This window comes from Orbicella franksi, unplaced genomic scaffold, assembly GCF_964199315.1.
Source record: "Orbicella franksi unplaced genomic scaffold, jaOrbFran1.1 SCAFFOLD_260, whole genome shotgun sequence".
Taxonomy (NCBI): domain Eukaryota; kingdom Metazoa; phylum Cnidaria; class Anthozoa; order Scleractinia; family Merulinidae; genus Orbicella; species Orbicella franksi.
Window position 1 is genome coordinate 1 of NW_027670678.1, and position 23,976 is coordinate 23,976.

Below are 23,976 nucleotides of genomic sequence, written 5' to 3' on the forward strand. Positions count from 1 at the left end.
CTAAAAAATGTATTAAGATTCCCAAACAATTGAAATACGGAAATTCTCCAAGGTACCTTAAATAATCTCAAAATATGCTTCAGGAAATACGCAATGTTTTCATGGATCAGCGATCATTTTACGAAGACGTAAACTGGCGTCTCAGTAACCTTCTAAAAGATCTCAGTTATAAAATTAAAAATTTGCTTACTAAATATTCTGAGGAAGAATATTCATGAATTATGTTCGTCAGAAATGTAGTAAATTACTGCAATGTCTCGATGTTCACTGCCCTGTTTCTTTTTCCAAAATTAGAAAATGCTCAGTGCTGCAAGAAACTGCTTCTCCTTACGGCACCGTTTGAACGAAACAATCTTCCAGGTTATTAAGACCTTCTCTGAGATTTTTTGTAATCCGATCTGTTTCTTCTTCGCTTCTGAATTTTCGGTGGCTACTGTCCACCTTCATGAGAGTTGCAATACGAAAGCTCGTTATTGCTCGCGCTACAACACTGCTTCCCGAGTAAAAGTTCCCTCCCTTAATTAATTATAAAAGTCGCCTTTTTGTAATATAATACTTTATGCCCTCATCTTCTCTATACCCACGTTTGCTCGAAAAAAAACGCTGAATATATTTTCCTGAATAAAACTATGTGATCTTTTTCATATCACCGGCTAAGTGAAAGAAAAGTAATAAAAGTTAAAGACGATGTGTTCTTAATCAAAGCAGCTTTAATCAAACGGAATCATGCACATAATGTACTTAAAAACTGTGAATCTTATTGTCAATCCAAATGCCTTTGTACATACTTGTAATTTTCTATGGAGATATATGTACAGTTCTAGATCTCTATAAGATTCTTTCTGACCTTCTTTGTTTATACAGAACTAAATTTAGGCAGAATATGAAACAATGAACTCCCAGCAGAAGGATCCAAACGACGCAATACCACCACGTGAATTTATAGACAAATACTGAGTGAGAACAGTGCGTTGAACTTCTTACTGGTCCGACTCGATTTAATGATGTTTCGGCTGTTCAGCCTTGCTCAGATAAACGTTGAAAACTAAAAACTAAAAACTATTTACACCATTTCAGAGTCATTACCATGACACACAATTACGTGAACAATAATTAAAACGAAACAACCGTCCCTTAGTCATTGCTATATTATGCAGCGATATTTAAATTCCTTTTCATTCTCATGCAATCTCTTTAAGAATAGTGCTTTTGTGTAAATCACGCTTAAGTTTTTGTTTTGTGGTTGGGGCTCAAATTTACAACACTCAGGACTGTTTTATCAATCTGAAGTATACAGTTCTTTGTCAATTTTGGTCGCCGTGATTTTACGAGATTTCGAGTTATAAATGACAAAGGCCTGTAGAGCTCTTCAAACACATCTGTGTAAGTACAATTGAGACACTGGACAACGCACCGTGAAATTTACATTTGTTGCAAGTTAAATACCGAAGGCCCCATTATGCCTAGAGTAAAAGATAAGTTAGCTTTGCGGCTATATACATGTAAAATGTTCGCACAGCTCAGGAAATCCAACTAATTTGCTACTGCAGTTATTGATGATGCTGCGTCGCTGTGGCTGCTTGGGTTTTCTCTGCAAACAAGCTTCTTTATCTCCATCTTAATGTCCTTCTTGAAAAAAGCATAAACCAAGGGATTCACCGCAGAATTCAGAACTAGAAGTAGAAAGAGGATATGACTAGCTTTATCGGATACTTTGCAAGAAAAAGCCATGCACATAACTAAAGAGTTAACCACTACATAGCATCCCAAGAAGAACACGAGTAGGGCAATTATAAAACGAGCTGTGTTTTGCTTTTGACGTCTGCGTGACGTTGCGGGTTCGGCAGCATCGTTGCACGAGAAGGTAGACTGAATCTGTTGTTCCATGGCTGACACTTGGTGTGATTGTGTACGTACAACAGCAAGGATACGAACAACAGCATAGAAGAGCAGCGCACAGGATATTATTTCGAAGCCAGTGACACCGGTTAGTCGGAGAACTTTCCAAGCAGTGTTGGAGTTAGTGAGGTACATTCCCACAAAAAGTGACAGGGAGATAATGAAGGGAACTAACCAAGCTGCCAAGATAACCATTCCAGGGCGTCTCTCAGTCATGGAGGTGTTGTACTTGAAAGGGTGAACGATGGCGACGTAACGATCCCAAGTCAAGCAGCAAAGATTTGTGACCGAAGAGTGAAGGAAGAACCAGAAGAATGCCATCTGCACCCTGGAGTTACAAGCCATCGAGTAAATACAAAAATAACTTGATGGAAAAACGGCGATTCCGACACCAAAGTCGGCCACTGCCAAGGAAAGGACGAACCAATTGGCTGAGGAATGAAGGCGTCGATTTTTGGCGACAAGAAAGATTACGAAGCCGTTTCCTACTGCAGTTACGATTGAAAGTAACCAGCCGAGTGAATTGAGTAAATTTTCCATTTGATGCGCACCTTTTAAACCAACTTTTTCAGCTTATGTTGACGCCTAGAAACGATATGTGGAGTGCAGCATCAATGAAGGGAACCTGACTAGTTGCGGTTTTGTTGAACGTCATTTATCACTCTGACGTGTTTGTTATGTGATGGGTAATATCGATGTTACAAGATTTTAGTTCAAAATCGATGCCCATAATAAAATGAGATTTACAATTTTGGGCTCAGGCATGACGCCTAAATGTTTTTCCTTGTTTATTTTACGTTAATTGTATGTCAATTTTAATGATAGAATCTAGAGAGCATTTGCGTGAAATTGACATCTACCATACATCCACCTCTCAAACTGCTGTAGTTGGTCTTAAACATCAATGGTTTCAATATTGTCCATCTTAGAAACGTCGTCACGTTGTTATTCAGTATTTCGTTCCATGACCATTTACGTGACAGGGTCTTGCAATTAAGGCCAACCGAAATTAGATTTCTATTCTTATAAATTGTAAGCTTTTTCTCTTCCTGTCAGTACATACAACAATCAATTACACGATCGGGCAAAGGCTCTTTAAAAAGAGGCTTTTTAATGACTTTTTCGTTTTTGTAATTTCCTGTGAAATTGTTCTGATTAACATCCTGCAGATAGAGAAAATGATAACTGCTGGCGAATTATTGAAAGAAAAAAAATCCCGGCTCCAAATTGTCAATTCCCTTTCTTTTATTGTGAAAAGTTTAATATAGCACGAAGTTTTTAAAACAAAGGGCTAGCTCAATATACCTTGAAAATAAACGGCTGTGACTAATTGATTCATATTCTTCCCAATATGATTCTTTGAACACAATCGAAGAGACGAACTCTCGCCTCTAACTAAGTACTGGGCATCAATACTTCTTTTGGGGTCTTGCTGAATTTTCAGCTTGTTGGCAAATCTTTTCTTTTTTCTCACACATGCAGTTTCGCGGGGTGATCTCTCTGGAATTAATAATCTTTCATTTTACGAATCAGTGTTCTACAAAGTACTAATAAAGAGCAGTTTTTATGCCAGTACTCATGGAACTGAAATGAAAAATGACTTAAACCATTTCAAACCTTTTTTATGCCATTCAATGAAGTTTGGATTTATGGAGACTCCCCCTTAAAATTGTGAGTCACTGATATTTGGGCGGCCTTTCAAGAAATCTGGGGTCTAGTGAGTTTCGAGACATGCCGCCGACCGTGAGTTTTTTTATCTTCTTAACTCGTTACGTAAGAGGTAAGTTGTACACTTATCTCACAACTTACCGAGATCTAAAATTGTAAAATTACGTATGAAAATCACGTTGCAGGAGGAATTGCATGAAGACCAAATTGCTAAGGTATATGATAACAGAATAAAAGTGTCGAAGCCAGAAATATTACGATTTGCTTTTCGGCAGCAAAACCGAGCCATTTTCTTTTTTCGGCTTGTGTGATATCGCCGACTGTTATTTAAGCGAAGGCTTACGCTCTATTCAAAGAAAGGACATTCACAGGTAATTGCTAAATGAAAAAAAAGTTATTGGATTTGAAATCAAACGATCGTTGTAACTACTGTTATATTCGTAGATAACATTTACCGCTTTGAATATTCCTTTGAAGTTTCCAGTTCGCTTTTACTTTTCGAGCCGTATTCAGTTTGATCTGTACCTTGAAATCGAAGAATTCCAATGCCAAGATTCAGTTCACTGGTTTTAAGATTATCAATATCCTCTTTTTAGCAGTCAGTGTTCTTTAGGGAAATTTCTTGTATAATAAACCAACCAGGTGTACTCAATTGTATGAGGAGGGAAATATCGCCATTTTTGGTTGCCAGTGCTCAACTTCTTTGATTACCCTATATTTCGGTCACCGATTAAATCGAGATCGAGGTTTAAAAAGATACCACGTGCACATGTACGCATCACGGAAATATTTCTAGACCAGCTTAGGTCAGTTGGCTTTTACCTTGTACTTTCTCTGCTTTTTACTTTCCATTACAACTGACAATATTGTTGGGAGAATGTTGACTTTCAAACATGTCCAATTTATTAATTGCTTTAATCTTCCGGTTTGTAATACTTAAGGGAAAAGATATTATTTTCAAAAGCTTGACAATATGTATGGCTACGAAAAGCGAACGCAAACAGGTTAAATAAAGACGACAAAGAGACCAGAATGCACCTAACAGGTTTTCACAGGCTATTTACTGTATTGCCAATCTACTGTACTTAATATATGCACTTTCCGTAAATAGTTTTCTTATTCCTCAGTTTCCACTTGACATACAACCATAAAACTGATTCGTCGAATCTTGAGCGAAAAAACAACAACAACCGCGTTTCTTGACCAAACGATCTCATAAGATTTAGGCTTCCTTATAAACCTATAAGGGAGACACTTTGTAAAGCTACAACAACGGGCTCGTCAAGTTCCGAGCAAAATAAATCTTATCGCTTTCTACTTGATCCAACATCCTCGAAGCTTTCTGATTAATTCACAATGTAAATCGCATTTCAAAACTCTTCGTTTCTTTGGACATCAGTAGCATTTATTCTTCAAAACTCGGGCGAAATAAACATTGAAATTTCTCCTACCCATGCAAACATTTTCGCAAATAGCAGAGGGCACGTTTTAGGGCTCTTCAATAAAACACTGGGTATACTACATCGCTAAGATATTGAACTGTCAAATAACACCTGCGATAATAGGCTCCGACCTATTTAGAAATACTTCGCGAGAGTGCAAGCCCTTAGTGATATAGCTTGCTTGATTAAAGACAAAAAAAAAAGTATCCATTTTTCTCCGCCGGTAAAAAGGTATACTTTCCAAGATGACCAATAACTATAGGATACCCATGGTTACTAACGAAATGCAATATCATACATATGCCGATTTGTCTCTTTTGCCGTTTCCTCTGCCAATAAGTCTTTTTATTTCTTTCTTAATGTCACTCTTCAAAAATGCGTATACCAAAGGATTCACTGCGGAGTTCAGAACCAGGAGTAGAATGAGTAACTGGCTAGCGTTAGCAGACACTTGGCAAGAAAATGTAATACAAAGAACTAAACAACTTACAACCACGTAGCATCCCAAGAAGAATACAACTAGGGCAATTATAAAGCGAGATGTGTTGTGTTTTCTACGTCTGCGCAAATTTCCGGAGGATTCCGACGGCGTAGATGTGACGTTGGACCAAAGTTGTAGTACTATTGCAGTTTCTTCAGCTTCTTGGTGTGACTGTGCGCGTGCAACAACAAGGATTCGAACAACAGCATAGAAGAGCAGGGCACAGAATACTATGTCAAAGGCAGACACGCCAGTTAATCTTAGAACTTTCAGAGCCGTTTTGGAGGTTGTGGCGTACATCCCCACGAAAAGTGACAACGAGATCGCGAAGGGAATTAACCATGCCATCAAGATGACCATTCCAGGGCGCCTCTCAGTCATGGAGGTAATGTATCTGAAAGGGTGAACTATGGCGATGTAACGATCCCAAGTCAGGGAGCAAAGATTTGTGACCGAAGAGTGAAGGAAGAACCAGAAGAATGCTATGTACACCCTTGAGTTACACGCCATTGAGTAATTACAAAAATAGCTCGATGGAAAAACGGTGATTCCGACTCCAAAGTCGGCCACTGCCAAAGAAACGACGAACCAGTTGGCCGAGGAATATAGTCGACGATTTTTGGCGACGACAAAAGTTACAAAGGCGTTTCCTGTTGCTGTTACGATCGAAAGTAACCAACCGATTAAATTAAGTAAAATTTCCATTTCAAGGGCGCGTCTAAGAAAGAATTATTTCAGCTTTGATGTGTTGTAGGCCTGCGGGGAAAAATTGCGCACGTATCCGATTCTTGTCGATTGGGAACGTTGTTGCTTTTGATCGACGTGCGTTGTTTTGCCACAATTTCAAACATCTGCTGATACAACTGACGTGTGAACACCAACTGTGAGAAAGTTCTCTCGACTTTGTTCACAACTCACGAAATTGCTTTGTTGTCATCACATTTTCAGGCCAGTTTCCATTCTAATTAGGGCGGATGCCAACCCATCACAAATTGTATTTGAATAATAACAAAGACGCTGAATTGCAAAAACATAGCAACCCCGGAAATCATCGTTTTTACTGCGGTTATAATGAATAATAGGTGAGCGGCTTATAGTTCATATTGCCGGTATAGTGTAATTCTTATATGCAATGGTGTAACGCACAGAAATCGCTTTTACTGAAGCTATTTCCTCATAAAGTTCGGTTTCTAAGGGCCGGAATTTTCTTCAAACGAATTAGCACACGATCTGCAATACTGCAAGGTCTGAAAGGCTACTGGATAAACGGAATAAAATGCCTATTATATTTTATTATTTGTTGAAAAAATTGTTTATATATAGGGTTTCATTAATTTGTAACAAATATACCTTTAGTTTCGGTTAGAAATTCCCGGTACAAAAGAGACCTAATATGATGTTTAATCTGATCATTTCAGTCACGTCTTATGTCAAATATTTTGGCAATGCATGTGAGAAAGTCGTGAAGACTTCAGCTATGATCTCACCCTATACGTAAATTCACTGATAAATTTTAAATTTAGAAATCAGCTATTAGAAAACAAATCAAGTAGTCTCTATGTGAGAGTCTGGTAATCGTAGAGTTAAAGGGGCTAAAAAATTTCAATTTCTGTTTTACTCACTGATTATCGAATCTGAATTTTAATTATGAAAATCACCCCCGCCACAGGAGAAATTTCAGACCTCAACTTCCTCATTCGGGCCTTTTAAACCAATATTATGTCGCGTTATTTACCAACAGGTTTGTTTATTTTTCGGATCAGTTCTGTTGAAAACCAAAGCATAGTAACTCATGTTTATTAATACAATACAAATAAATCTGCTGGTTATGTTTTTTTTTTACCGGTTTGGTCATGTTGAAAGGTCGTGAAACGGTATATGTGTTTCGCAATTCTTTTACGCTGGCTATAACAGACGGGCTTCAAATTACAACTATCTCCGGTACCAACTGCAAATATTTCCTGTGTTTCATCTAAATGTTGGTGTTTCATCACGTTTCGTCTCGGAACTTGCTGTAAATATTTGTTTGGAAATGTCCAACCTTTGAAACTTTCCCGCCCAAGTGGGTGAATCTGCTCAATATTGTTAATAAATAGTGACACTTAAAAATGTTTTGCGCTGAATTAAATGCTGAATAAAAGGTTTGCTTTAATATTACAAAAGAAATATTGAAAGGCGGTTGTAATTTTTGTTCTAGATTGGGGAGCGGGGCGTATTTCAATATATTAATATTCAGACTTGGATCTTAATTCTTAAACTTAGCCTACGGGTAATAAAACGAAGGAATCGACATCTCGAATCATCTCGGTGCAGGCATGAATATCTTAATCTTCTTTCATTCCCAAAAGCCTGGTGAAGCCCTATTAACATCTTTAATACATTAGTTGGGCTAACTTCGTGACGCTTTCTAGCATTTATGGTGAAATGTTTAACTAAATCACATGTCTAACGTTTCCATGGTAGCTATGTTTTAACATGCTGCTAGCTCCGAAAAATTGAGTTCTACAAGATCTAATTAATTATTTTTGTAATTATATAAGTTTCTTCTACCATTCCACGGTCTTATTACTCTTAAATTATTTCTGTCACTTTAAACTCTCACTTTTGGCTGTTCTCTAACTTAACATCTCTCAAGGAATTAATGAAACTGAATAAATTCAGCGATGACGCTATGTTGTTGAGATGCAAGGTTGTAAATTGGTACATTGCTTTGAGTGGGAGGGAGGAGAGGCAAGAGGCATTTTCGGCCCCCTGCCCCACACCCTCGGACATGCATGTGTTCATCAATGGTTTCCGTGGTGATCGCCAGTCAATTTAAATGATTTGGAAAGCTTTTAAGTCTAGAGCTTTTGTTTTAGTAAGAGTGGTACTTGAATATGTTGGTGATCACAACGCGCCAACCGGTAAATAGCCAGTGATTAGCTTCACACGAGAAACGTTGTTACCCCGCAACGGTAATATTTATTGAGTTTAGCCCTTATCAAAACATCGGGAAATTTACATGTACTGGAAGCTCTTCGATGTCGTTAAGACTTGCTAATGGTACAATGTAAAAGCCGAAGCTTCACGCATGTGTTTAGTCAGTTTCCGCCTTGTTTGTTCTCCTCGTACCAAAATTGATTTATTATATATATAGGCTGCATGAGTTGAGGCTAAATGTCGTATGCAGATTATCCAAAACAAAAACTACATAATAATGCACTTACTCCACGTACAGAGCCACTAAAATGATTTGACTAAAACCATGAGACAGAGCAGATGTTGGATAATGAGCAAAAGTTATTGTACCTACTATAATTTGTAGTGGTGTGTGTGGAATACAATGAGGAAAGGAAAAAAAGACTTACCCAGGGAATCATCTGAAGCTAAAAATAACTTATCCAGATGGGTGCCTTATAATTTTATTGTTTTAACTTGAAAGTTGATTATCAAAGCTGGGAAGAAGAAACAAGAAAAGAAACCTATTGCTGGTAAACCATAATATCTTGTTCAAATGTGTAATCATAAGTTAGTATCCTTGATAAAGGGTCCGGAGTGAACTGGACACTTCCTCTGCTACGATCTAATTATTTTTCTGTTTTAATATTTGTTTTAGGTTTAAACTCAATTTCGTTGTTTACCCACATGAAGTTTAGTTTACTTATATGTGACAAAAGTTCAGAGTAAAAAAAAATATATTACGAGTGAAAAAAAGAAAAAAAACAAAACAAATTGAAATTCCGGATCTATATTATTCAGACAACGTTATATTCTTTAGTACATGTGTAACAACAACTGTCGGGTTTAACAATGTCTAAACGCTTTCAGAGACTCACAGCCACTGTCTATTCAATCTACCTGAAGTATTTTTCCGGGCTTGTTTTTTTACAATATGATTTCGTCGATATGACGAACGGAAAAAGGGTGTTAATAGCCACTGATTAGCGGTTTAAATGTTCTTAAAATCTTGAGCGGTCGAAACTGAAAAAATACTATCTTCCCTGTCAAGAGAAAATGCAAAGGAAAAAATATGTTTACAAGAAAGTATCATCATCCCAATGCTATGGTTCCGACTCTTTAATGCTCTATACAAATAAACATCAATTTAATTTGCCTTCTGATGTCCCTGTTTAAAAACGCGTAAACCAAGGGATTCACCGCGGAGTTCAGAACCAGAAGTAAATTGAGGATCTGCCCAGTAGCGCTAGCGCTGTCAGACCCCAGGCATGAAAACGTATTGCACAGAACCAAGAAATTTACTACTGAGTAGCATACCAGGAAGAACACGACTAAAGCAATTATCAAGGGAGCCGAGCTGTATTTCTTTCGTCTGCGAGGAGGTGCAGCTCCAGCTGACGTGTAACTGGCAGAGCTGGACTCAACCTGTCGTCCTATCGCAGATTCTTGACGCGATTTAGTACGTGCCACAGCTAAAATACGAAAAACAGCATAAAAGAGCAGCGCGGAGCATATGATGTCAAAAGCAGAGACGCCTGTTGCTCTTAAAAGTTTCAGAACAGTTTTGGACTCTGTAGCATAAATTCCCACCAAAAGTGACAGCGCAATCGCCAAGGGAATCAACCACGCTGTTAAGATAACAATTCTAGGGCGTCTTTTTGTCATTGAGTTATGGTATCTGAAAGGATGAACGATGGCGATGTAACGATCCCAAGTCAAGGTGCAAAGATTTGTGACTGAAGAGTGGAGGAAGAACCAGAAGAATGCCATGTACACACTAAAGTTACACGCCATTGAGTCATAGCAAAAATAACTCGATGGGAAAACGGCGATTCCGACCCCAAAGTCTGCCACTGCCAAGGAAAGAATGAACCAGTTGGCCGATGAATGAAGACGGCGATTTTTGGCGACAAGAAAAACTACAAAGCCGTTTCCTGTTGCTGTTGCAACTGAAAGTAACCAGCCTGAAATGACGAACCAGTTCTCCATTGCAATCGAAGGCAGCAATTCTTAAAGGGGATTGCTTTAAATGTTCCGAAGACACTTGCTTGGTAATTCTAATGAGCGGTATGGCAGAAAAACAGCCAAACAATGGTTATTGTTGACCGCTTCCTCTGAAAAGAGTAATCTTTGTGCGGTATTTTCTACAAACAGACCAGCTGACAGCTGCTTTATGTCATTTCAGGACTTAATTAAACATCTCCAACTTTTTGTATATTTTAAGTTCCATTATATTGATGTATTATATATTCTGTTGTGTAAACTGGGTTAGGTTAAAAACAAATTCTTTGCTGTGTTATAATTATCTGTCAGCAGAAACTGAAGCCATATTTCAAAGTTAGACGATAAAAAAAAGGAGCCGTGGCAATTTCATGGAGAAGGCAAACTCTTAATAGACTCGGTTCTGTTTTACCCAGACCCATCTTGTCGATATATCTCGCAAATTTAAAAGCCAAGTTTGCTGGCGACAATGGAAGCGATCGATGTTGTAAATATTTATGTAAATTCCCTGGCATCAAAAATTGTCTAAAAATGGCTTAATTTCCGCCAAGTTCACCTTTAAATGCTGTAAATGCTGTAAATATTCTGAAAGGAGGGCATCTCTCTATATATAACACCAATGTTGTCCTGAATGTTTCCCGTTTAAAAAAATCTAGTTGTGTCAATATAAATTAAAAACTGAAATTCGTTATAATTACCATAGCAGCTTGTTATCATGGATTTTCACTAAATTGTTAACCAAACAAAAGGCCGACCAAAGAGCAAGATATTTCAAAGAAAGCTCGGAGACCACCTATAAACCAAAACCTTTACTTTCACTAGTCTGATTGCTATAAACGTCTACTCTACACTGCGCATACTGTGAATTTCCAGGCGCATTTCTAATCAAAGCTCTCTTAATATTTGCACCCATTTACCAATAACGAACTTTATCGGTGTCAATTTTCCGAATTTTCAAAAGAACACTCCCACTTCTCGTTGTCATCTTTTTAATCTTAATTGTTTTTATGAGCTACTCCTAAAACAGTTAGATGAAACTGTTTATATACTGGGAGTTAAATAAAACAGTAAAAATATAACATGGATGTAAAATATATTTTATTCTTATTGTTCTGTTGTTGCAAAACAATTTTGATTTTTACCAGACTGATTGGCTAATTTGCCGTTGTCGATAAGAGTCCAGACAACGCCGCTCGCGTCAATGTATCACGCAATGCCTTTTTAACATGAGGAGCTTTGCCCAAGAAAAAAATTCTCAGCAGGATGCGTAAAATGAAACCTTGGCTTGTCACAGTGAGGCGAGAGATCTCAGTTATCACACGGCCGAAATTAATTATCTTTTTTTGATCCTGTCATGCAACAAAATAAACCAGACGCCACAATCCACGCGCGAGTCTTAATTTAAACACGAGAAGACTTTGGCAATTTTCTTTCGCAAATATGCAACAAGTGAAGATGTGAAATCGAACCGACTTTTTACTTGCGGTTCTCTGATTGCTGAGCACTTTTATTGAACGCTTGCTGTTTTTGGATTCGCCGAATTTAGTCAACGGCAGAGGAAACTAAAAATAGTGACAGTAAAAGAAGAAGTGACGTTATGAAACTAAGTTTGAACGACATGGAGATAGGCTTCGTTTCTTTGTTCGTTTTCTTTAATCAGCTAAAATTTGTTAAAGCGTGCGTTAAGCATAGGTAAACTCGGTGTCGTCGGTCACATAACTTGCGTGTAACGCAAACGGTTAGTTTCCAGTACCTCGCTTGTGTCCTGGCTATTGTTTTCGGATGTCTGCAGAGGATTTGTGTACTTGCTTGTGATCGCTATTGTGTGTCAAAGGTAATTTTTTACTAACTGGGTAATATTCTACTTTGGCGGGACTTTCAAGTTTCAAAAGCATCATGTTTTTGATTTGTAACTCACTTGAAGCATCGATATGGTGGGAGACGAACCGTCGTCCTCCTCCACGTTTAACGTTTCCAGTCTTTCAAGGGTTACAAGTTCGTCGCTTGACCCTCGAAAGCATTGGTATGTCGTTACCAAAGAAGTTTGTCGAGGGATTTCGCCAGGAATGAAATTTTTAAGTCATTTCCAAACGAGCTTCGAAGTGTGGCTCCGCGGGAACTTCAGCCCGCCAAATCGGCGTATTCAAGCGACTTCCGAAGAACGCCAAATACAGTATATGTCGCTTCGACCTTTGGTTTAATTGCCGGACTACTACGTCAAAGCGGTCGTTCAGCTAGTGGCTTTCTGAATTCAGCTGTATTCACGCCGATTGTAAATCTCCTAAACTCCATCGCCTTGGACATGGAGCACCGCGATGCCATGGACTTCGCTTTTGGCGGGAAAGCGTGCCCAGTTATTCAAGCCTCTGAGGAACTCCAAGCAGAACTGGCGGAAAAATCACGGTCAATTGAATTCCTTGAACTCAAACTAAAAAACCTTCAGGGTCAGGTTGTTGATCTTGAAACGAGTTTAAGTGATTTTTCTTCTTCAGAGCCAACATGCTGTTCGACTCCTGTCAACTCTCGTTCACCATCATCGTGCTGCAGTTCGATCGAGGAGACAAAATGCAGCCCAGACCTCGGATCGACGACCAGAAAACGACAAGTTGTAGCCAAGTGCAAGGAAGTGCTAGATTCAATCAGTGACGTCTCTGAAAAATATAAAGAATCAATTGCTTGCGTTCTAGGAAACAGTTTTATTTATGGTGATGATGCTCAGAGAGAAAACGTGAGAAACCACATCTCGGAGGTCATAAATATTGTAATGGACTCAAAGGGGTCGAAGAAAGGCTTTTCTGAGCTTCTGTCCTCAGAAACACACGCTCGTGTTTTCCAGAGCATGAGAGTTCCGGATTGGGTGCTGTTGTATTTCAAGCTGCACACAAAGTTGCCTGATTCAGCATGGCAGACGCTGCTCAATTTGACCCAACTTGGAAAGACCGGGGTGAGTGCACTTCTGGGTAATGATGAGTGACATGAAGAGCTTTTGTTCCCTTTTTCTATTTATTGTTCTTAGTTTTGTTTGCATGCTGCTGCTTTTCATTCATTGTTGATTTGCTCAATATAATGGTTATGTATTCTCCAAAAAATAAATTACCATCATTACTTTTATCAAGGCTACTTCCCAATAAAAAATGTGTCTAGTATAATTTATCAGTTTCACAATGTATTGAGCATTTCAATTTTACTCAGAGTGATCGCCAAAGACAACAAATCAAATATCGTAATAGCATAAGGAACTAGCTAGAAGCAAGGAAACACAAGTGACCAAATCACATATGCCAAATCGCAATTGGTTTTTTTTTTGCATCTGATTGGCTGAGAGGGAAGCACGACCAACTTGACTTGATAAGAGATGACTGTATATAAGAGTTAAATTTATGCCTCCATTAATAGTTTCCTTCTATTTATCCTTAGCGATCCAGTGATACACCTTTACTTCTTTCAAAAAATGAAATCAAGGCTGTAAAGAAGTTAGTATTTTCTGTTGTGCGGAAAACGCTGAAAATTGGTAGAGTCAATGATGCTGACTTTGAAGCATGCGATGTGGACCTACAATCTGTTCTTGTCTGGGCCATATGAGAACAGCGCCTTCATTGTTGTGACACTGAGGACCTGGAATTCAATGTTAAACTTGATGGCCGTCCTCTTGGTGGTGAGTGTATCAGTAACATATTTTAACTGGGTGTTTCATTTGTCTGCCTAACAGTATCTACTGCAGTATTTTTGATAAGATTGTGTCATTCTATGGGTTAATAATAATATGTTATGAATAGTTGGTAATAAAACTATTTATTTTTGGTATTTTGTTTTCAAGGGAAAAATCAAGTGGCTGTTGGTCTGGCCCCCATTGACTTTGCAAATAAAAGTTCTGAGAGCGCCTTGTCAGTCTACCCTATTGCTATAGGGAATTGTAAAGAGAATAGGTCAGTGACTACTGATTGTGCAATCATGAACAATTTTTTGCATTTGGATAAGAAAGTAGGCATTGAGATGTTGCTGTAAAGAAAAGAAACATTTATACATGTATTTCTCAGTCAGTTATTTAAGATGTAGTAGAAACTCTAGATAAAAAGAGTTCCCTTTCTTTCATGAGCAGCTTTAGTTGAATTTTGTGATGAATACATTTTTTTCTGTTTATTACCTTCTTTCAATTAAGGTGGCGTTTAACATTTTTTATTTTTGTCCCTATTCTTATATTAGGGCAAATCTAAAGCAATTGATTAGAAATCTTAATTGCCAGAAGAATGTGATAAAAAAACATGGCATTGTTGTGGATGGAAAAAAGTACAACATCTCTTTCACAGGTACATGTAAATAGTGATTTAAACCAGACTGATGAGAAAGGGAATGAATTTTGAAATGCTGTTATTTATTTAATGGGACATTATTTGTGTTTATTTGGGAGAAAAACTAAGTTAAAGCTATCTCATAATTTTTTACAGGGATCAATTAATTGTGCAAAAAAAGCGATGGCAAATACTGTTTGATAATTACCTTAATATTTATGGCACTGTTCAGTACCTTTAGTAACATTTTGCTGTTGTTCTAAATATCATAACAATCCTGCCATTAAATAGGGTTATATCAACATTAATACCACTGGTTCATAAGGAAATTGGACAAACTTATACAGTATGTGAAATGGTCCTTGGATATTGTTTTGCCTCATTAGCATGTGTTATGAATTGTTTCCCCTTATACGACCTTAAGTGACTCTGGACTACAAGGCTTTGCTGCTTCTCCTAAACAAAAAAGACAATGAGGATTTCCTCCTTGGTGGCAAGGGCTATGGAGTGCAGTGTTGTGCATTTTGTGATGCAATAAGGGTAAGGTTTTATATATTTACATGTAGTTTGATGGTAACTGCATTAATTAACACTTACTTGAATTGTAAACTGCATTTTAGTATAGGGTTCAGTGACTATCTGTATCAATCATGTCAGTTATAAATTAGTACTATTATCATCAATAAAATACTTTTATTTTTGCAATCCTAGTAAACACTGAATGTTAAGACAAGGAAAATAGATATCATTATCTAGTAGCTCTTTAGCTCTTTGTGGAAAAATTTTATGTTTTTTCCAGCATTCTAAATGAGGTCAATATTTCTATTGTCCATAACTTTATTTTAGGCTTGCACTTGCCATGGAGTTGCTGTGGATGAGACATGCCTGGATTGTTTAAGATCAAAAGCTAACATTGGAAGGTGAGGGTGTTGTGAGCACAACTGACTGGTAAATATAAAATAATGGAAATTTCCAGGTTCAACGTAAGCCACTGAGTGTGTATTTTTGCTCTTTTTCAGGGGTACAGGCCTTCGGGATGATCTCAATTTTCTTCTGGAGGAAGACTTGAGCAGCATAAATCTTTGCTCTCTACATTGTGAGATGCGAAATTGTGAGCAGCTTCTAGGCTCATTGGGTTTGTTTGCCTATCGAGTTGGAACCCTGGACAAGTTGAATGGTGCCTTGTCTGATTATGGGCCTGAAAACTGTAGAGGTTTTCCTAGAGTAACAGTTAAAGAACGGAAAGGACAACAAACAGCAATAGAGAGACAAAATATACATGTTGCATCTTTTTCAGGTACTGTCATCAGTCCTTTAATCTATTGTTCATCACCAATGTAATGCTGTCAGGAATATGCCAAATGAATGAACCCATTTACAGAGTGAACATAATTTATAACTTTGTGAACATAATTGCATACAGTCTTAGGAAACAACTTTTTCAATTTTCACTCCGATTGCCATGTGAAGGTCATGGAGTAGTATACATACTTGTGCCATTTTATGACACTGATGCAAGTTTGGTGGTCGGTATTTAAAGTCAAGGTAAATTCTTTATCAGGTTCGATGGAGAGAGAAGTTCTTAAAAACTTTGAAGAAATTGTAGCAAGGTCACTCCCCCTTGAGAAAGTTGCCCATTACTATGAGGAATGTTCTGGAGCTGCAAGAGACGTTCTGCTAAACTATGTCACCTTTTTTGAACAGAGGATATCGGTGGGTTAACTCATACATGTAGCAAGATTTTAAATATCTTACGTTACTGAGCAGAATTTAATGCTTTATATCATTTTAATACACATAATTTCAGGTTGGGTTGAGATGACTTGTAAGGGAATAAATAATTATGTTTTACAATAAAAACTTACAATGTAATTAACAATGTCCTTATTTGTAGTTTGTAGATGAGATACTCGACCGGGGAACCTTTGTTAGAGACTATGGTGTGCGGCAAGAAACAATTGACCTCGATGACACAAAAGGTGAAAGGACATCTCAACGAAGCTCATTAGCTTACTATATTTATAAATTGTTCACTTAATAATTTTTTATTTACTCATCAGCCTATTCAATATTCATAACTTTCTCAAGATCTGAAATTGTTCTTAATGGAGCTACAGTTCAGTCAAGGCTTCTTTGCCTAAATTTTCAAGTTTCTCATTTCATTTGTAATCAAATTGAATTTCCCTCATGCTTGACCACCTATGTCTTGGATTACTCCTACCTATTTGATGTTTGTTTACCCTGGGAAACTATTATTTTAAGGTTTCCTTACCAGTTGGGATTCTTAATATAGTTGAACCTCCTGTAAGCCACCACCCAAAATGTGAAGCCTAGGTGGTCGCTTATGGTAGGTGGTCGCTTATGAGAGCTTAGACCATAATGGGTCAAAAGTTTTCCTCATTAGAATATGATAACTGCCGAGACTTAACCCATGAACGAATGCCGATGCAATGTTTTATTCATGTGAAAGTCAATTTCGAGAAAAACATCTGGTTCTTCCCATTGAGAAATTGAGATAATGCTACAACACCTTATCCAATTTATGCTCTACTATCTGTCAAATGGTTGCTTACCGGAGGTTAAAAACAAAGGAAAATTTCAAACTTTTAGCTCTAAAAGTAGTCGCACTCACTAAAAAGAGGTTTCAAATATACCGATTTGACTTGGAAACTTTTGGTATTTTGGAAAACTGGTCGCTGAGGAGAGGTGATTGCTTACGAGAGGTGGTCGCAACCAGAGTTTGGACTGTAGTTTATGTTACATTTGAAATATTTGTTTATTTATTTACAGTGGCGCCAATTAGCACATTTAATAGTGCTAAATACATTTGACACTTAAATAAAGTTATTATTATTATAATTATTTAAAGTAAATTTCACACATTGTAATTTTGATGTAAATCCTTTATGCAAGAACCTTTACCCACATAAAGTCATCTGTCTCTCAACCCAAGGCTATGAATGGCTGGAAACAAACATAATCAGGGAAACCTTGGGTTGCTCCAGACTACAACAAATTGGTCCATTATATTCCCATTAAATGCTTACACTGACAATCTGTTGGATTCTTTCTGTTTTTGGCTGTAAGAACTTAAAGTGTTCTTGGAGAACCTAAAGGAGAACTGGATTAAAAGACAAAAAGAAGTCGAAGAAAGATTCCTGGAGCTGGAAGAACAGTGTGGCAATGAGGAACCCCTACCCAAGAAGAGGAAAAGAGGGAAGAAGAAAAAACTCATGGAAGACCACACTGATCCCTTCGCAAATTATGCAGCCCAACTTCAAATTGAATTTTTTGTCAAGGTAAACTTGTAGCTAACTTTGACATGCAAGTAGGTTGCATACACTCAATTGAGTCATTCACTTATAAAAATGCCTGACTGGAAAATCAGTGTTGTTCAATAACCAACATTGTCAACTGAAAGATTAGCAGTTTTATTTGTGAAGAAACAAAAAGTTTAACTGCAGCAGTTGTAACTTTATTTGACTAATACTTAACTGATGAAAGAATGAAGGATGCGAATACAGCCATAACACTACTGGAAAAATTAGCTGAAAAAATTTCAGGCTCTAAATGGGATTCGAAACCATGACCTTTGCGTTACTGTTGCAATGCTCTACCAACTGAGCTGTCAAAACCACATGAGAGCGGTCGTGTGTGGGTTGGGCCCTATATGTTCAGTGGACGTAATACTCAGCTGAAATTTTTTCATGTCATTTTTCCAGTAGTGTTATGGTTGCATTCGCATCCTTCATTCTTTCATTATTTAATTGCTACTGTTGGACATCTATTACCATGTAATACTTGTCAGGTTTGCTGTGATTGGAGGGAAATTGCCCACACAATGCGTGACAGAGTGTTCGAAGACCATGAAGAGCAATTGATTGATATCCATGATGTGAAGGTATTATTTTTTATATTGAAAACAATTATTATTCTCTTACGAAGCTGTTGTGGCCATAGCCCTTGGTCCATATACACACTTGCTTAAACTTTTCTTGAGTTTGTTTGAATTAACTGAAAATGGTAGGATATCACCTTTATGAACTAAGTTATTCAATACATACAGTGGTTTAAGTCCATTTTTGTTTTAAGCATTGCATCTAGACTTGACAGGTATGAAACTGGTTTGTGCAGAAATATTCAGGAATGATCAGTTACTCTTACTAAATCCAACAAGGTTAATAGGCTGATAGAAAATAATTTCAACCATAGCTTTTCTACACTGGAATGCTAAAGCTGTATGTTACTGTCAAAAACTACATGCTTTTCTGTAGTGTCAAAATTATTGTGTATACAGTTAAAAATTTTACAGGTAGAGAGGGTTACCCATCTTTGATAATTTAATTTCTTATTACATTCTTGTTTTCTTTTGCTATACTCTCTAGTGCAAGGAGTGGGGCTTTTTGTTGAAAATGCTATTTGGACTACACCTTGGCACTGGTGATTATGGGCACCTTGTCATAGATCACAGTGCTATGCTCCTACGGCACTTTAGGTCCTTCTATAAATATTCTGGCCAAGGATTTGAGGCTTCTCACAAGCTACACAGACAATTGTATTCTAAGGCAACAAATCATGATTCATCTGGACCTGGCCAGTCATGTGAGTTACAAGATACTGTATTATTATCATCATCCTTGTCGTCATTATCATAACTGTTATCAGTATTAATTATAGTTATTTTACTTATTATAGTCCAGTCACACTAGTTTCAGTCACTTTTATTTCTCAATACTCCCTAGAGTGTCTGTTGAGGCCATAATGATATAGAATCAAGTTTAAATGAAAGTAAAATAAGTTGTAATATCAAATAAATTGGGTTTGAAAACATTTTCTCTTCCTATAGTGAATCAAATTCTCACGCATTGGTATGCAACCATGCTGCTGTCGTTGAGATATTCATTCCAACAAGCTGAAAATTGCATTATGGCCAGTAAGTATTAAAAACCGAATTATGTGCCATGGATATTTTGTAATACTACATCAATAGATTAATTCCTTGTGTGCATTTTACACATGGAGATAAAAGGAAACCAAGTAAATAAACACTGAATTTAATTACATGTATATCTTAATGCAAAGTTTGTGACATAATTGTGTAACATTAGCATTTGCTAGCATGCAATGTTAATTCGAAACAGGTATGGTTTTCACTCCCTCAAGCACTATCTTTTCTTTTGTTTTTTTTTTTTTTTTTCATTCTTAGGAAAGAAAACATTTACCTACCGTGGATGTGGCTGGAAAAGTGCTGGTCATGAAATGAGATCTTGGACAGGAGCTATGAAAACTTGGGTTCAAGTAATCAATAATTTATTTGAGCAAATGTTTGGAAGTGACTTCCTTACATACTGCTATGATAAAGACCATGGCACGAGGGTCGAGGACACAGTGACATCCAGTATTTTAGAATACTGCCATGATCACTGGGAAAGTCAGTATGGTGTCCACATCAGTCCACAGCCACCACAAGATCTTTCTGGTAAGTGTCACCCAGTAGCTACCACCTTGGTTTCAGATACTGACATGCTGACTGAGCCAACCCCACTGCAAGATCTTTCTGGTAAGTGTCACCCAATAGCTACCAACTTGGATTTAGATTCTGCCATGCTGAATGAGCCAGCCCCAATACTCATTCCAGAATCTGAACCAGCTAAATGTAACTTGGAGTCTGTTACTTCTCATTCATCTCCTCAACTAAAAGCTGCAGTTGTCATTGAGGATCAAGGTGAGACCATCCTGTCACAGCAAACTGCCTTGCAAGTTGCTATGGCCAAAGCTAGCACAAGAGGTGAAGAAGCTGCTCTACACAGTTTACTTCCACCTCTGGCATCAAAATTTCCCTTGGCACTCCAGCCAGTTTATGGTAAAACCTCGAATGCAGATCCCTTCTCATTAACAGAGCGTCCCTGTAAAAGTGACATCCAGAAGGCTCAGAAAGTTCTGCTTGATGCTAAAAAAGCAGGCATGAATCCTACTGGTATTGACATTGAAGGCAAGGGTCAGTTTTGTGAGAGTGCCCTCTGTATCCTAAAATGCTTCTGCACACTAGCTGACACTACTCGCAAAGTGTCTGCAGAAGCTAACTGGCTTTCAAAAATGAAATGCTCACCTGAAGATCTTGTACGATTACAAGATGCCCTTTGGCATCATCCAACAAACCACCCAATACTAAAGTACGGTAAGAAGGGATTGGATTCCACGTCATTTTCTGATCTTGTTGAGGAACGATATATCGATAGCTTTGTCATTGATATATGCATCGGTAAGTTTTTGGATGACGCCAGAGAAAATGGTAAGAATGACACTGTGTACTTTCCCACAGAATTTTATGATTGGATGAGCTGCAACGACAAGAATTTCAAGCAGCTGCAATTAAATGAAACAACAAAGCACCTCTCAAACATTGATGATTTGCAGCAAATTCTAGTGCCAGTTTACATGCCTAACCATTGGGGCTTAATCTTTGTTGATTTAGCCCAGAAAGAGATGTACTTTGATGATGGCCTGCAGTCAGCAGTTCCTACCATGTCCCTTCCATCAGTCAAGTTGTCATTAGAGTTACTCTCTGAAATGTACCCATACCATCCACTTTTTCAAACAAGGTTTTGGAAAAACTATCTAAGGTTTCGGCGCTTTGGTATGCCATCTCAGGCACGGGTTAACTCAAAAATGATCGGCATTGGAAGCTGTGGGATTGGTGTGATCATGGCTGCAAGGGATATGATTCAGAATGGGTCTTCATGCATCAACAACTTCCTGTGGAGATTTTCTGATATGGATCAACACAGGAAAACTTTAATGTTGCAGATCCTTGACTGGAGTACTCCATAGAACCAAGGTGTCCTACACTACTATTCTTCCTGTCTTGGCTAGCCAGTCACATGTAGACTCTGGTTATTTGAAGGCAGAAAATCTTCATTTAGCTAGTTCTGCCTCTCTTGGGTAGTCAGTCCTATTTAGACTGTTGTTATCTGAAGAACAGAACTTTTATTTTCACCTAGTTCTGTCTCTCTTGGGTAGTCAGTTCTATTTGGTCTGTTGTTATCTGAAGAACAGAACTTTTATTTTATTTTATTATTATTTGCTTAGTTTTTAATTATTTATTAACTTTTGTTAATTTTTTTGATGATTTTATTTTATTTTTTCTTTTCTTTTTTATTGATACTCATTTCTTTCATTTATTTTGACCCAGTTCTGTCTCTCTTGGGTAGTCAGTCCTGTTTGGGCTGTTGTTATCTGAAGAACAGAACTTTTACCTCATTTTAGTATTCATTTATTTTTAATTCTATTGTTATTATTATTATTATTATTATTATTATTATTATTATTTTATTATTATTTTTTTTGTTTATTTTTTTTTTTTTGGACCCAGTTCTGTCTCTCTTGGGTAGTCAGTCCTGTTTGGGCTGTTGTTATCTGAAGACAAAGACCTGTTTTTGTTTTTTCCTTATCCCCCCACTGTTTTTCCACCTCATGGTCCGTACCTTGTCGTGGTGAGGTGGCTTGTGTGCCTCAGTGACCTGTTTGAAGCAAATCCAGTGAAAGATACAGTTTCTTGATATACTAAATCAATTGAAAGGTAGAGGCCAGACTAAAACGGACCATCCTTTCTTAAATGCCTTTGAGTAAATTTCAGACAGATTTTAATCAGTTGGAATTCTATATGCCCTGGTCTGAAGTGGACCTATTTATAACATCCGACAATCACTTCAAACCATTAACCTGATAAGAGGATACCAAGGCCTTTTTATAAGAGATGTCAGAATTGAAGCCTGGAATACCTGGCATAATAGACCCAAACAGAAGGAGGTATGATAGTTTTTTTCTGCTTTCCCTTTCACAAACATTTAATGTTCTGTTTGTTTAATTTATAACAATATTGTGATTTCTTACTCTGTATTGTTTCTATCGAGCAGTTTGTTATACTTGGGCTGTTGTTATTTAAGGGCATCATCATCATCATCATCACTATCATCATCATCATCATCATTTCTTTTAACCCAATTCTGTCTCTCTTGGGTAGTCAGTCCCATTTGCATGGGCTGTTGTTATCTGAAGAACAGAACTTTTCTTTATTTTATTTTATTTTTTTTACCCAGTTCTGTCTCTCTTGGGTAGTCAGTCCCATTTGCATGGGCTGTTGTTATCTGAAGAACAGAACTTTTCTTTATTTTATTTTATTTTTTTTTACCCAGTTCTGTCTCTCTTGGGTAGTCAGTCCCATTTGCATGGGCTGTTGTTATCTGAAGAACAGAACTTTTCTTTATTTTATTTTATTTTTTTTACCCAGTTCTGTCTCTCTTGGGTAGTCAGTCCTGGTTTTTGGGCTGTTGTTATCTGAAGAACACAACTTTTATTTTATTTTATTATTTTATTTTTTTTTTTATCCAGTTCTGTCTCTCTTGGGTAGTCAGTCCTGGTTTTGGGGCTGTTGTTATCTGAAGAACAGAACTTTTATTTTATTTTATTATTTTATTTTCTTTCCCCAGTTCTGTCTCTCTTGGGTAGTCAGTCCTGGTTTTGGGGCTGTTGTTATCTGTTATTATTACTATTATTTTATTTTCTTTCCTCAGTTCTGTCTCTCCTGGTCAGAACCTGTTACATGCAGCACTCTTTAGTTTTATAATTTAACATTTTGTGTCCATTTCAGTCATTTTAATAATGTGGCAACTCTTTTAGGTCGCAAAGCAATGCAAAGTTGGCTGTTGTTAGCAAGAGTACTTATGAGGTATGAGAGCTGTTGGTATATACTTAAAGTTTTATTTTTGACAGACAAATGTTCCCTTAATCTTAAATTGTGTGGAATCCGGTAGAAGGAGACTGCTCCTTTCTGGATAGGTATTTTCAATCAAACTTGCACTTTCGAAACATAAAATCTGAGTGTCAACTTTCCGTGGTTATTGCTCGAAAACAGTTCATGCCACCAGATGACCCCAAACTCTCTGGTTGCTCTTCCTTCACCAGGTCTGACAACCATTTGAACTGGACGAAAAGTTGGCCGTCCCACGTCTTGCTCTCTCTTTGGCTGCCTCTAGTGCTTCTCTAGCATTTTGCGGTTCGTGTCTTTCCTCTACCTCCTTGTTTCGCAGGTAAGTCTTCTTAAGGTTTAAAGGAATGGCACTTTGTTGACCGAGGGCAGGTTACAGTATCATTCAGGTCGTGGTCTCTGTATTGGAACACATTGAACTTTTCCCTCCAAACGGGGGGACGTAGGTGCCTCTTTTCTCTGCCGCTGTTATAAATGCATTTGGCATGTTAG

General features: G+C 37.5%; 3 protein-coding genes and 1 pseudogene across 4 annotated transcripts; 1 reads left to right on the plus strand and 3 right to left on the minus strand.

The window, feature by feature from the left end:
• Positions 1–326: 326 nt before the first annotated feature.
• Positions 327–2,444, minus strand: LOC145473987 (octopamine receptor beta-2R-like). The gene has a single exon (XM_081455096.1). The coding sequence runs from the start codon at positions 2,437–2,439 to the stop codon at positions 1,534–1,536; it is 906 nt and encodes a 301-aa protein (XP_081311222.1). The 5' UTR covers positions 2,440–2,444; the 3' UTR covers positions 327–1,533.
• A 2,857-nt stretch (positions 2,445–5,301) lies between these two features.
• Positions 5,302–6,637, minus strand: LOC145473988 (octopamine receptor beta-2R-like). The gene has a single exon (XM_081455097.1). The coding sequence runs from the start codon at positions 6,193–6,195 to the stop codon at positions 5,302–5,304; it is 894 nt and encodes a 297-aa protein (XP_081311223.1). The 5' UTR covers positions 6,196–6,637.
• Positions 6,638–9,546: 2,909 nt separating this feature from the next.
• Positions 9,547–10,420, minus strand: LOC145473989 (octopamine receptor beta-2R-like). Its single transcript, XM_081455098.1, has one exon. The coding sequence runs from the start codon at positions 10,414–10,416 to the stop codon at positions 9,547–9,549; it is 870 nt and encodes a 289-aa protein (XP_081311224.1). The 5' UTR covers positions 10,417–10,420.
• Positions 10,421–11,656: 1,236 nt separating this feature from the next.
• On the plus strand, positions 11,657–23,948 carry LOC145473986 (uncharacterized; annotated as a pseudogene). Its single transcript, XR_014045071.1, has 14 exons — positions 11,657–13,372; positions 13,846–14,083; positions 14,246–14,354; positions 14,632–14,735; positions 15,142–15,257; positions 15,564–15,637; positions 15,737–16,014; positions 16,279–16,430; positions 16,612–16,696; positions 17,805–18,016; positions 18,526–18,661; positions 19,038–19,319; positions 19,564–19,650; positions 19,924–23,948. The product of XR_014045071.1 is annotated as an uncharacterized LOC145473986 (transcript).
• The last annotated feature ends 28 nt before the right edge of the window (positions 23,949–23,976 follow it).